A 14,501-nucleotide genomic window follows, 5' to 3' on the forward strand; every position below is an offset into this window, starting at 1 on the left:
CATCCAAGTTGGATACCTACATTAAAAATTACATTTCAAGGTGATGCATTGCTCTTGGAAATTCAGGATGAAAAGATAGCCAACTCACAAGAGAATAACAAATACAAGTACGACTATCTACAAGATGCATTGCAGCAATTCACCAAAGATCCTTAGACAGCACCTTCCAAACCCACGACCACTTCCATTTCGAAGGACAAGTGCAGCAGATAAATGGGAACATCACCAACTGCAAGCTTCCCTCCAAGTCACTCACCATCCTGACTTGAAAATATATCATCGTTCCTTCACAGTCGCTGGGTCAAAATCCTGGAATTCCCCCCCAAACGGCATTGTGGGTCAACCCACAGCACGTGGACTGCAGCAATTCAAGAAGGCAGCTCACCACCACCTTCTCAAGGGCAACTAGGGATGGGCAATAAAATGCTGGCCAACTAGCGACATCCATGTCCCATGAATGAATAAAAAAAACCTTCAATATTCCCTTGGCAACTTTAAGAACTTTTATTGTTAATAGAACAAAGTGTTGTTGTATTCAGTATCTAATGTGTAGCTATTGACAGTCACTGGATGTTAAGATAGGAAATAAATAAGTGTGATTTTTTGTCACATCTAAACTGAAATCCAGCCACTGTTATACCATTTTTCTCCACATTCATTGCAAATGACAAAAGTCATCATCTGTTCATCAGAATTTCCATTGCACACCCAACCTGGAATAAAAAGTGTGCCTCTGGAAATCGCTGTCACTGTACAGTTAAATCTTTCACACCGTTTGCATCTGATTTTGTTTGTCTTTGTTCCTTCCAGACCATGAGGCAACTGATGGTCCTGTAGCCCAGAGGTGGTGTACAATGCTCTTTGCTGTTTCAGCTCCTCACTTGCCATATCCATCACTGACATTTCTGCAAACATCTGCGGAGTTACTTCCCCTGATAATATCTTCTGTCTTAAATGGGGATTTTTCGGGTTCTTTAAATTTGCAATTTTGCTTCGAATACAAGCTCTGTACCTTTTATCATTTTTCAGGTGTAATGTGTAAATAAAGTGCTCAATCTCCTTGGCAATACTCTTCCACATTTCAACCATTGTTTCATCAGTTGTCTCTGAACCAATTAGGGCTTGGAAAAGAAGTTCCATACACTTAGCCCGTACAGCCTGGGTATTGAGTGCATGCTGCTTTTTAGGAGCTGCATCACAGCCAATTACTATTGAACCATCGCCTGCTGAAAGTTGTTTTTCATTGTGTATTTCTACAAGCATCTCATCGTTGGGGGGATTCTGGATGATCTCAGTTCCCTTCGTTATCTGGAAGTTTTCTAATTGTTGCGCATGGATTCCATGTGTAGAATCAGTTTCATCTACCTCTTTTCCATTCTTTACTATCCCTTCACTTATTTTATTTGACTTTTCACTCTTTCCTTCGCCAGAAGCACAGAGTCTGTCATCTTGACATTTTTCTTGGAAACCATTGTTCTTATAAAGCTTCTTCCATACAGACAATAAATTCCGTGCCTTTCTCCTGGTATCCGCATCAGGGCAAGTCTTTAGAATTCTATAAACAGCTCGGACAAGGTCAGTCTCCTGCAGAATTTCAGACGTGACTGGAAGTCCCTCAAAATCATTCAAAAGGTACTTTATCTCCTGGATGCTGTTTCCTGAGAGGAGTTTATCAATCTGATGAGCTCTATAGATCACCTCTTTCCAATCATTCATTGCCAAATCACCTGTCAAATATCAAACAGGGAGACATCATTATTTATGCTAACCTTATTGTGTTCATTATGAACTAGTATTGGAGAATAGGGTGGCACAATAGCATAGTGGTTAGCACTGCTGCCTCACAGCGCCAGAGACCCGGGCTCGATTCCCGGCTTGGGTCACTATCTGTGTGGAGTTTGCACATTCCCCCCGTGTCTGCGTGGGTTTCCTCCGGGTGCTGTGGTTTCCTCCCACAGTCCAAAGATGTGCGGGTTAGGTGCATTGGCCATGCTAAATTGCCCCTTAGTGTTAGGGGGGACTAGCTAGGGTAAGTACATGGGGTTATGGGGATAGGGCCTGGGTGGGATTGTGGTTGGTGCAGACTCATAGTAATCATAGAAACCCTACAGTACAGAAAGAGGCCATTCGGCCCATCGAGTCTGCACCGACCACAATCCCACCCAGGCCCTACCCCCATATCCCTACATATTTTACCCACTAATCCCTCTATTCTACGCATCCCAGGACACTAAGGGGCAATTTTAGCATGGCCAATCAACGTAACCCGCACATCTTTGGACTGTGGGAGGAAACCGGAGCACCCGGAGGAAACCCATGCAGACACGAGGAGAACGTGCAAACTCCACACAGACAGTGACCCAAGCCAGGAATCGAACCCAGGTCCCTGGAGCTGTGGAGCAGCAGTGCTAACCACTGTGCTACCGTGCCGCCCTATGGAGTCCCTCGGGGACTCTATGGGCCGAATGGCCTCCTTCTGCACTGCAGGGATTCTATGAGTATATCACAAAAATTCCCAAATTAAAATGAGTGCTGCACCCGATTGCCTCCAAATGCAGGATATATTTGACAACTGAAAAAACAAAGGGGAATATGAGAAATAAGAAAACAGATTGGCTCAGAATGGGCTGGAGCAGGGCATCTCGCAGTGAGTGCCATGAGTTGAAATATTTTCCTCACCCTTCAACTGGATTATTTTTGCACTGCAACTCACTGGAAGTGCAAACTGATGATCGTCATCAACAGGGCATCCAGGAACCTGGTGAACGACACAACCGATAGTCTAGCTCCTTAATCAATTCAGTTCAAACAATAAAGAAAGAAACAAGAGTGAATCATAGAGAAAGAAATAGGAATTAGAAAATTAGAATAGGAGGGAAAAGTAAGGGATTAAGAAACAAGGAAGGAAAAATAAACTTATTATCTGCAGGTGAGATGCCAGTTTCAGTTGTTCCTTTCTGGGCTTCCAAAGTTGAGTGGCATGTCAGGACTATAAGTCATAGAATCCTACAGAGCAAGAGGAGGCCATTCGGTCCATCAAGTCTGCGCCGACTCCCATCCAAGCCTATCTCCACAACCCCATGCATTTACCCTTGCTAGTCCCTCTGACACTAAGGGTCAATTTGGCATGGTCAATCCACCTAACCCGCACATCTTTGGACCATGGGTGGAAACCGGAGCACCTGGAGGAAACCCACACAAACACGGGGAGAACATGCAAACTCCACACAGAGTGACCCAAGCCTGGAATTGAACCCGGGTCCCTGGCGCTGTGAGGTTGCAGTGCTAACCACTGTGCCGCCCATTAAACAGACACTGCTGCCACGCTGTCATGGAACTTGGCAGCTCCCCGTTGGGGAAATTCTAAATAAGTCCATTCGTTATCCGGACTTCAACCCGGATAAGTGTGTAGTGATCCATTTTGGCAGATCCAATGGGATAAAGCAGCAGTATAATATGAAGGGTACCATTCTTAGCAGTGTAGAGGATCAGAAGGACCTTGGGGTCCGGGTCCATAGGACTCTTAAATCGGCCTCGCAGGTGGAGGATGCGGTCAAGAAGGCGTACGGAGTACTAGCCTTCATTAATCGAGGGATTGAGTTTAGGAGTCGGGAGATAATGCTGCAGCTTTATAGGACCCTGGTTAGACCCCACTTGGAGTACTGCGCGCAGTTCTGGTCACCTCATTACAGGAAAGATGTTGAAGCCATTGAAAGGGTGCAGAGGAGATTTACAAGGATGTTGCCTGGATTGGGGGGCATGCCTTAGGAGGATAGGTTGAGGGAGCTTGGTCTCTTCTCCCTGGAGAGACGAAGGATGAGAGGTGACCTGATAGAGGTTTACAAGATGTTGAGAGGTCTGGATAGGGTAGACTCTCAGAGGCTATTTCCAAGGGCTGAAATGGTTGCTACGAGAGGACACAGGTTTAAGGTGCTGGGGGGTAGGTACAGAGGAGATGTCAGGGGTAAGTTTTTCACTCAGAGGGTGGTGGGTGAGTGGAATCGGCTGACGTCGGTGGTGGTGGAGGCAAACTCGTTGGGGTCTTTTAAGAGACTTCTGGATGAGTACATGGGATTTAATGGGATTGAGGGCTATAGATAGGCCTAGAGGTAGGGATATGATCGGCGCAACTTGTGGGCCGAAGGGCCTGTTTGTGCTGTGGCTTTCTATGTTCTATGTTCATGAGGTCCTTATACCATTAAATAGCAAGTTTAATTCATATTTACCCTGCAAATCCAGTAATTCCTTGACACTTATTGGATGCTGACAGTGAGGTCCAGTTTTTATGAGGTTGCTAATGCGGCAGCACAAATTGTCCAACAAATCGCAATATATCTCTCTTCTGCCTTGGACTTTATTTTTACATACAAATAATAGCTTATACAATGAGCTCGACATTACTTTCCTGGCAACTTAAGGTAAGGAAAGTCAAGATGGCGCATGTGGACTTTTCTTTCTTAATTATTTTACAAGTACATTATTGCAAGAATTTTTAAAGAGTGAGCTGGGGCCTCGGAAAGGTTTGTCAGTTCGCAGGTGATGAACAGGGATAAATACTTTGCATTTTTTTGATGGAAGGCAGGGATAGTGGAGGAGAGATGAAGTGTTGGATGGATCCTATCAACAGAATATGACATAGCTGACAACCTCAAAAAAGCAACGTTTAAAAAGCCTCATGGCTTTAACTAACCAGCATGAAAAGTGAATTTCTCACCATGAGCCATTAAATGTAGCTGTCAAGTTCCTGGTGTTACGGAAGCAAGTTGGAAGAGTTGTTGAGGGGAGAATATGTGCTGATTGACAGTGAGGGAGAAAAAAGAAATAAGCTGGTGAATCCTGTGGGACACTGTGGTGCAATTATAAACTGAACATACAGTAGAATAGCACCGACAGAGTTGCAACAGTGATTGCCTGCCTTTCTTCGAATCAGAAACCATTTATGGGAATCTGGGAGCTAAAAGCTGGCAAATTTAGTTCCATGTATTATCGACCAATGAAAAGTTCCAAATATTGTCTCTATGCAAGAACTCTATACAGTTCTCTAACTATCATAATTAACTTGACAGCTAAACTATATTAAAGTTTATTTATTAGTGTCACAAATAGGCTTACATTAACACTGCAATGAAGTTACTGTGAAAATCCCCTAGTCGCCACACTCTGGCGGGTACACTGGGGGAGAATTTAGTATGGCCAATGCACCTGACCAGCGCCTCTTTCGGACTGTGGGAGGAAACCGATGCACCCTGAGGGAACGTGCAGACTCCACACAGACAGTGACCCAAGCTGGGAATTGACTCTGGGTCCCTGGTGCTGTGAGGCAGCAGTGAAGGATATGCTGTTTTATTATAAAAACAAAATAATGTAGATGCTGGAAGTCTGAAATAACAGAACATGTTGTAAAAAAATTCAGCAGGTCTGGCAGCATCTGCGGAAAGAGAAACAAGGTTAAAACTTCAAATCCTTCAGAGCTAAAGAGAGGGAGAAATGTGATGGATATTATATTGTTTAAGAGCAGGTGCAGCAAAAAAGGTCAGGAATAGGTGGGAGGTCAGGAGAGATTTGACAAAGTTATGGTCACAAGACAATGAGTTAAAGAATAAAGAATGTGCTGATAGTGTCATAAGAGTAAGATAGCAGAATGTGTTAATGTCAGAACAAGGGTCAATGCTCTGTGATGCTCTGTGATGCAGCTATATAAGACCCTCGTCAGACCCCACTTGGAGTACTGTGCTCAGTTCTGGTCGCCTCACTATAGGAAGGATGTGGAAAAGATTGAAAGGGTGCAGAGGAGATTTACAAGGATGTTGCCTGGATTGAGTGGCATGCCTTATGAGGATAGGCTGAGGGAGCTCGGTCTTTTCTCCTTGGAGAGACGAAGGACGAGAGGAGACCTAATAGAGGTGTATAAGATGTTGAGAGGCATAGATCGGGTGGACTCTCAGAGGCTTTTTCTCAGGGTGGAAATGTCTGCTACGAGAGGACACAGGCTTAAGGTGCTGGGGGGTAGGTACAGGGGAAATGTTAGGGGGAAGTTTTTCACACAGAGGGTGGTGGGCGAGTGGAATCGGCTGCCGTCAGTGGTGGTGGAGGCAAACTCAATAGGGTCTTTTAAGAGACTCCTGGATGAGTACATGGGACTTAATAGGATGGAGGGTTATAGGTAGGCCTAAAAGGTAGGGATATGTTCGGCACAACTTGTGGGGCTGAAGGGCCTGTTTTGTGCTGTAGTTTTTCTATGTTCTATGTTCTAAAACAAAACTTAAGAAAAAGTGACAGATGGCGAGTTGAAACTACAAACAACAGGAAGGTCAGGGTCATTCTTGTGGACTGCCACTTCAATTCACCATCCTGCTCTCATGCCGACATCCTTGGCCTGCTGAAATGTTCCAGTGAAGCAAACTGGAGGAACAGCACCTCATCTTCTGACTAGGCACTTTACAGCCTTCTGAGCGGAATACTGAGTTCAACATCTTGAAATCTCCATCTTAAAATCCATTTTTTGTCCCAATGTCGCCCCATCCTCCCCTTCCCTCCCCCCCCCCCCCCTTCCTCCCACAGGGTCATCTGTCACTTTTTCTTAATCTTTGCTTTCACAGAGTGATGAAATTTGTTCTGCTTTAAGGCATTCTACTACCTTAGCTTTATGCCGCTATCAGCGCCTTCTTTAGTCTTTAACACTCCCTTTGGCTTGTGCCCATTACATCTTTGTCAAATCTCTCCTAACTCCCACCTATCCTTGACCTTTTTTGGTCACCCCCCCCCCACCCCCCTTAAACAATAGAAAATCTATCACATTTCTCGCTCTCTAGTTCTGAAGAAGAGACATATGGACTCAATATTTAACTGTTTCTCTCTACAGATGCTGCCAGACCTGTTGAGCTTTTCCAACATTTTCGGTTTTTATTTGCTGTTTTATTATGTTGACTTTTAAGTTCCCCAAGGATATCTCGTTTGCTCCATCCTTCTTATCATCAACCCAACCTTTGGGGACATCATTTGAAAACAAAGCACAACTTCCATATATCCGTTGGACACACTCAGCTCTCTTTCCCCAGCTCCTTTCTCAACTCCTCTACTGCCTCTGTGCTGTCAGAGCATTTGTTCAGATCCAGTATTGGACTAACTCCAATTTTATCCAGATCAACTGTCAAGAATCCACTGTCTCCTGCCAATACAAGAACAATTCACATTTATATAGCCCCCTTAACATCATAAAATCTCCTCGGATGCTTCATGGAAACAACGAGCAAACAAAATTTGATGTCAAGTCACATTAGGAGACGTTAGGACATATGATCAAAAGTTTGGCCAAAGAGATTAGTTCTTAATGGAGGACAAAGAGTGAGAGAGCTTGAGGGAGGGAATTCCAGAGTTTAGATCCAGCCAGCCGAAGGCAAGGCCACCAAAGGTGGAGCGATTAAAATCCATCCAGGAAATCAGAATACAAACTCGGTATGCTAATTTCATCCTTTTTCTGACTACTGTCTCAGGTGGAAACAGGCTGGTAACAATATCAGCGTTATGTTTCACCCTGAGCTAAACTCCAACCCCAAATCCTCTCCATCACAAAGAATTGCTTGCTTATACCTCTGTAACACAGCTCCTGCCCATTGCTATGACTTCAATGTCTCCAACTTGCAATTTTCATCTTCATGCTTAAATCCCTTCATGGCTTTGTCCCTCCCTACATCTGTAACTTTCTATGGCTCTTCCGCCCCACCAATGCCCGATCCCAGGATTTTCTACCCCTCCCTTAGTCTTTGTGCTTCCCTCTTTTCCTATATCCCACCACTGAGAATTGCACCTTCAGATGCCTAACCCTCATACTCTGGAATTCCCAATCTAAACTCATGGAATCCCTACAGTGCAGGAGGCAGCCATTCGGCCCATCGAGTCTGCACCGACTCTCCGACAGAGCATCTTACCCACACCCAACCCCTCCCCTATCCCCATAACCGCATACCTTTATCCCGCTAATCCCACTAACCTAAACACCTTTGGACACTAAGAGGCAATTTAACATGGCCAATCAACCTAATCCGCACATCTGGAATTAAAAGTCTACTGATTGACCATTAAACCATTGTCGATTGTCGTAAAAACCCATCTGATTCACTAATGTCTCTTTAGGGAAGAAAATCTGCCATCCTTACCTGGTCTGGCCTACATGGAACTCCATATCCACAGCAATGTGTCTGACCCTTCGGGATGGGCAATAAATGCTGGCCCAGCCAGCGACACCCACATCCCATAAAAATGAATTAAAAAAGCATCTCAGAGCTCTGGAAGCCTGCACAAACACACATTGTAAAGTCCTCCTACAAGGCATGTTACCATGGCAACATTTCCCCTGAAGTTAAACACAAAGCAGTTTATCTTTTGAACAATATTCTGCCTTATGGAAGTTATTGATTGTTGGGCATCTGCAGTACCAGGATTTTACTGTCAGATGGTGGCATTAACCACATGATGCTCCCTTTATCCCCACCCTCTGGTGATGAAGAGAAACAACCCCAACCAACATCAGCAACAACAACAGTACAGGGCTCCTTTCCTTCCACAAAAACACTGATCAAACAAACTTCTTCAAACTCCTGAACTACATTGAATCCGATGGAACTAGTGATGCCAGGAAATCTGGATGTATCATTGCACATCTCTCACGAGCAAAAACAGTTTGTACTTGTGTAGCTTGATTAATGTCCCACAGGAAAACAAAATCGGGCACCAAGCCACAGGGTGAGATATCGGGACAGATGATTAAAAGCTTCGTCAAAATGGTAGGTTTTAAGGAGTGTTTTAAAGGAGAAAAGTGAATGAGGCAATCAGAGAGGTTCAGAGCGAACTCCAGAGCTTAGGGCCTAGGCAGCTGAAGGCACGGCCAACAGTGGTGGAGCCAAGAAAGTCTGGGATGGTTCAGGAGGCTCATATTAGAGTGGCACAGGTATCCCACAGGTTTGAAGGTGGGATCATGTTGGAAAGAGCAGAAAATGTTCTGTTGAAAGAGGAAGCAGCTGGGGTGGTGGAAGGCAAGAGCATAAACATGAGGGTCCAAGCACAGGAAATGGGATGGCGGTGGAAATGGAAGAAGATTTTAAAATTGTTATTTGTCATTTATATTAATGATTTGGATGAAAATATAGGAGGCATGGTTAGTAAATTTGCAGATGACACCAAGATTGATGGCATAGTGGACAGTGAAGAAAGTTATCTCCAATTGCAACGGGATCTTGATCAATTGGGTCAGTGGGCCGACGAATGGCAGATGGGAGTTTAATTTAGATAAATGCGAGGTGATGCATTTTGGTAGATCGAACCAGGGCAGGACTTACTCAGTTAATGGTAGGGTATTGGGGAAAGTTATAGAACAAAGAGATCTAGGGGTACAGGTTCATAGCTCCTTGAAAGTGGAGTCACAGGTGGACAGAGTGGTGAAGAAGTTCATTGGTCAGAACATTGAATACGGGAGTTGGGATGTCTTGTTGAAGTTGTACAAGACATTGGTAAGGCCACACTTGGAATACTGTGTACACTTCTGGTCACCCTATTTGTGTGCGGCACGGTAGCACAGTGGTTAGCACTGCTGCTTCACAGCTCCAGGGACCTGGGTTCGATTCCCGACTTGGGTCACTGTCTGTGTGGAGTTTGCACATTCTCCTCGTGTCTGCGTGGGTTTCTGCCGGGTGCTCCAGTTTCCTCTCACTGTCCAAAGATGTGCAGGTTATGTTGATTGGCCATGCTAAAATTGCCCCTTAGTGTCCTGAGATGCGTAGATTAGAGGGATTAGTGGGTAAATATGTAGGGATATGGGGGTAGGGCCTGGGTGGGATTGTGGTCGGTGCAGACTCGATGGGCCAAATGGCCTCTTTCTGCACTGTCGGGTTTCTATGATTCTATTATAGAAAGGATATTATTAAACTAGAAAGAGTGCAGGAAAGATTTACAAGGATGCTACCAGGACTTGATGGTCTGAGTTATAAGGAGAGGTTGGATAGACTGGGACTTTTTTCTCTGGAGCATAGAAGGCTTAGGAGTGATCTATAAAATAATGAGGGGCATTGATCAGCTAGATAGTCAATATTTTGTCCCAATGGTAGGGGAGGCTAAAACTAGAGGGCATTAGTTTAAGGGGAGAGATACAAAAGGGTCCAGAGGGGCAATTTTTTCACAGAGGGTGCTGAGTGTTTGGAACAAGCTGCCAGAGGTAGTAATAGAGGCGGGTACAATTTTGTCTTTTAAAAAGCATTTAGCCAGTTAATGTGTAAGATGGGTATAGAGGGATATGGGCCAAACGCAGGCAACTGGGGCTAGTTTAGGGGTTAAAAAAAAAGAGGCGACATGGACAAGTTGGGCCGTAAAGCCTGTTTTCATGCTGTAAACCTCTATGACTCTAAATGTCCTGTGTGGAAAGTGGCATCATCAGAACAGATGCAACGAGGAAAGAGAAACCGGGAGAAAATAATGGAGACCTTTCTGGAAATGGGATAGGAAGAGGTATAATCTGGGTCATTGTGGGAATAACTGGGTTTTTGTAATAGACATCGCTAAAATCAGGCATATCCAGGAAGGGAAAGGAACTGTCAGAGATAACTGGGTAAAGGTATGGGGTGGTTATAAATTGAAGCACAATTAATTAAAAGATCAAGCTCAGGATGAGGGCTAGAAACAGCACTGACAGAGTCAGCAATTAAATGGAAAAACAAGAGATTGAAGAATTTTAGATTGCAGCTGGCAGAGTCTGGGAAGCACACTACCTACCTCTGAAGCCATAGCTTGGACAGAGATGGGAAAACATTTTCAAGATAAGCCACACTTAAAACTCAACTTCTAACAGCTGAAAATAGTGGTGTTACCCATCAGCATAAACCACATTACACTTTGGAACTCACTCATACAATCCACTATAATTACCATCCCAACTGAGGAACAACTTCAGATAAAATGCAAAGTAGAGTCCAGAGAAGATTGAGGGTGAATAAATGGAATTTCATTTTCCAGCAAAGAGCATCACTGGAATTGCGGAGCTCACTATGCCCTCTTTTCAGGTCAAACCAAATAAACAAACTCAGATTAAGTCAGGACAAAGTAAAAAGGGGCAGCTCCCCAAAAGGAGGGGGAACAGCCCGAACAAAAATCAAAGTACAAGGGAAACTTAAAAACATCAAATTAAAATGTGATTGTCAGGGTCAATAACGCACCCCAACCCCTGCGGTGCCCAACGAGCGCGGAAGGCGTCAACCACGCCCGTGGACACCGCATGCTCCCTCTCCAGGGACACCCGGCCACGAACGTAGCCGCGGTAGAGGGGAAGACTGTTGTGTTTATCTTTCAACCAAATCACATGGAGGATTTACATATGACCTTGGGTTGTCACTCAAGGCAATTTACCCAGTTCAACAAATATAATTTCTGAACTGCTATATTAATAAACAAAAATTTTGAATCAGAAAGTTTTAAGAAGTGGGAAGCGAGAAAGAAAATGTGTGTGGAAAATGTACAAAAATTACAAAATCCACATTAGTGCTTCACTTTTAGTGTGTGTTAGAGGTTTAAACCTTTGTAGTGCAATCTGTGTATTAAGGTTCAAACTGACTCCTCACATCACAATTAGATTTCATCCTCTTCCATTCATTGAAGCTCCAAAGTGAGTTCAACTTGATCTCCCTCCTCCAGGGTTCAGCAAGGCACAGACACAGAAAATCCCAAAGCAACCGCTAATTGTTGATGAACCAGCCAAGCTCATGATGAAAGAAGCTGCACCAACAGACTGGCCATCGGCAGTCTTCTCATGCATTCCCATTCCATCTACTGCCAGTATCTACTGTAACCAACATCTACTGTAACCAACATGGCAAGAATGGACGGTCTGGTCATTATCACACTGCTATTTGTGGGTGCTTGCTGTGCTGCCACAAATCCTACATTACAAAAGTGATTACATTTGGGAGAAAAAAGTACATAATTAGTACATAATTATCTGTGAAGGGCCTTGAGTTGTGCTGGCGTGAAAAGTGCTGTATAAAAATACAAGTTATTTGAGCAGCAAAGTGACACAGTGGTTACCTCACAGCACCAGGGACCTGGGTTCATTTCCGGCCTTGGGTGACTGTGTGGAACTTGCACATTCTCCCCGTGTCTGCGTGGCTTTGCATGAATTTGCAAATTGAATTACTATTTTTTATCAACATTTTTGCAACACACCAAGTTTCTGGGAGTAAAGGTAAGTTGATTACTAGATGTTGGATTGGCTAATTCTACTGTACAAAATATTGAAATAGATGATGACTTAACAGTGAAGCAGTATTCTATTCATAGCATGACTTTAAGCAGTTAAGATGCATTGTAATGGTATAGGAAGCTCCGGGTGCTCCGGTTTCCTCCCACAGTCCAAAGATGTGCAGGTTAGGTGGACTGGTCATGCTAAATTGTCCCTTAGTGTCTTTAGATGTATAGGTTTGGGGGATTGGTGACCAAGTACATGGGCTAACAGGAATAGGGTGGGCCTGGGAAAGATGCTCTGTCAGAGAGTCAGTGCAGACCTGATGGGTCGAATGGTCTCTTTCTGCCCTGAAGGGATTCTATGATTCATTTATTTTACCTTCATACTTATTCCCTCTTTCTTTATTTACTCATTCCCTCCAAAAAATTGACTATAATAAATGAAAATACAATGACTTTGAAGCTGATCATTCATTCATTCATTCAGTCAGTCAGCAGCTGGAGAGCAATCCTCTAGCCAGCAGGTGGCGATGTCGCAGTATAAACACATCCACAGACGGACTGAACTCCCCCAGAGCCGCCCGACGGAGTGAAAGCCGGGCGGGGAGGCAGAGAGAGAGAGACCGGGGCAGACAGACAGAGACCCGGGCCTAGCTAGCTCGAGGGTCGGAGCGGACCGGCAAAGAAACAGGCCGAGCCCCGTTAATACAAAATAATAAGTGGTTAATTTGTGCGGGCGAGCTTTAGACAGAGAAAAGAAACCGGGTACAAAGCAGCAGCAGCCTCCTCACCAGAGCAGAGACACCGGATCCGCTCCCAATCCGGGCTGGAGCCGCCGCAAAAGCCCGCTCCTCCCGCAGGTGGCGCTGCCGCACTGGTTTCATTGAATAGAATCTCTAAAGCGCAGAAAGAGGCTATTCAGCTAATCGAGGCTGCAAACCTACCCAGGCCCTATCTGTATAACCCCCACCGATTTACCCTGCTAATCCCCCACTCACTAGAGTCAATTTAGCATAGCCATTCAACCTAACTGTGGGAGGAAACCCACGCAGATATGGGGAGAACTCGCAAACTGAACATGGACTGTCACCCAAGGGCAGAATTGAAACTGGGTGCCTGGTGCTGTGCTACTGTGCTGTGGTTCAACCAATAAAACACCTGAACCTTCAACACCAGAGAGACAACAAACAAGACCCTAAACCTCAGCGAGAGAGAGCAAACTAGACCATAAACCCCAGAGAGAGGGTAAACTAGAGACCAATGTCAGTTTGGTGCACACAGATTCCACCTTTTATAATGGGTGTGTTAATGTTAGCTTGCTATGGACTTTGAAATGGTGGCTTGCATTTTGGAGACAAGGAGAGAGAATGAAAATCGGAACGAGGCAGGCCTGAAACAACTGTTTCACCACATGGAGCTGTTTCCTTTCAGAGAATGTGGGATTGTCCCCAAAATGGGCATACACAGCTGTGTTTGATCATATCCCCCTCATCAGTTAACTATACAACATGTTCTCAAGATTGGCACTGTGATGAGTGAGTTACTGTGCCTATTTCCAGGCAACCCCAACAGCAAGGGTCCAGTTGTCGCCTGTGATGATACTGTGTCTTAAGAAATGTATTTGTATCATGTTTCTTGTGCAGGATTTGTTTTAGCAGTTTGTTTTATTATTGGTGCCGCTTTGTACCCAGCAGCCTCTATTATGCAGCAACATAATTGATCTTAATTGCTAAAATGTTTGTTTTAATCTGGACAAATGCAGGGTTGTCATTTTAGTGTTTTCCAAAGTGGGGCTTGATTAGTTTGATTGACAAATAAGGTCAAGTGACTGGGCAGGGTGAGGCTCACAGAGGGAAACCTAGCTCAATTGCTGTTTGGGATCTGTAGAGAAAAGAAAAAGCTTTCTGTCTCTTTCTCTGGAGATTGGAATCTGCCAGAAAATAGGTCTTTCTCTGAAGTTCTGCTGCTTGAAGGTAAATCTTTCTCTGCTGTATGGGAGTCAGAAAACAAGTGTCTTTCTGTATCTGACCAGAGAAGTTAAAAGACTGAAAATCTAGCATTCGTGCGAGCGTATATGTTTTCAGTGCAAATTGGTTCTGAAGAAAGATGGATGCCTATGGGGATATTGCTTAAATTGGAACTATAGAAATAGTTGTTAAGAATTATACTTTGTCATGTTTAAGTATTTTAATTGGTAAAAGATATGCTAATTCTTTTTTTATATTTCTAACTCTTAAATTTTGTTTCAATAAAACATACCTAGTGAGTCAATAGAATCT

General features: G+C 44.2%; 1 protein-coding gene across 4 annotated transcripts; it reads right to left on the reverse strand.

The window, feature by feature from the left end:
- Window positions 1-483: 483 nt before the first annotated feature.
- Window positions 484-13,074, reverse strand: tceanc (transcription elongation factor A N-terminal and central domain containing). 4 transcript variants are annotated; one of them, XM_078231970.1, is made up of 3 exons: window positions 13,014-13,069; window positions 4,715-4,793; window positions 490-1,727 (listed from the first exon to the last, which is right to left on the reverse strand). In XM_078231970.1, the coding sequence occupies exons 2-3, from the start codon at window positions 4,722-4,724 to the stop codon at window positions 613-615; spliced, it is 1,125 nt and encodes a 374-aa protein (XP_078088096.1). In that variant the 5' UTR covers window positions 4,725-4,793; window positions 13,014-13,069; the 3' UTR covers window positions 490-612. The 4 variants fall into 4 exon arrangements, with proteins under 4 accessions (XP_078088095.1, XP_078088096.1, XP_078088098.1 ...); XM_078231972.1 differs by lacking the exon at window positions 4,715-4,793 and adding an exon at window positions 2,680-2,789 and having other exon boundaries at window positions 13,014-13,056; XM_078231969.1 differs by lacking the exon at window positions 13,014-13,069 and having other exon boundaries at window positions 484-1,727; window positions 4,715-5,428.
- Window positions 13,075-14,501: the final 1,427 nt, after the last annotated feature.

This window comes from Mustelus asterias, chromosome 17 (genome assembly GCF_964213995.1).
Source record: "Mustelus asterias chromosome 17, sMusAst1.hap1.1, whole genome shotgun sequence".
Lineage (NCBI taxonomy): Eukaryota > Metazoa > Chordata > Chondrichthyes > Carcharhiniformes > Triakidae > Mustelus > Mustelus asterias.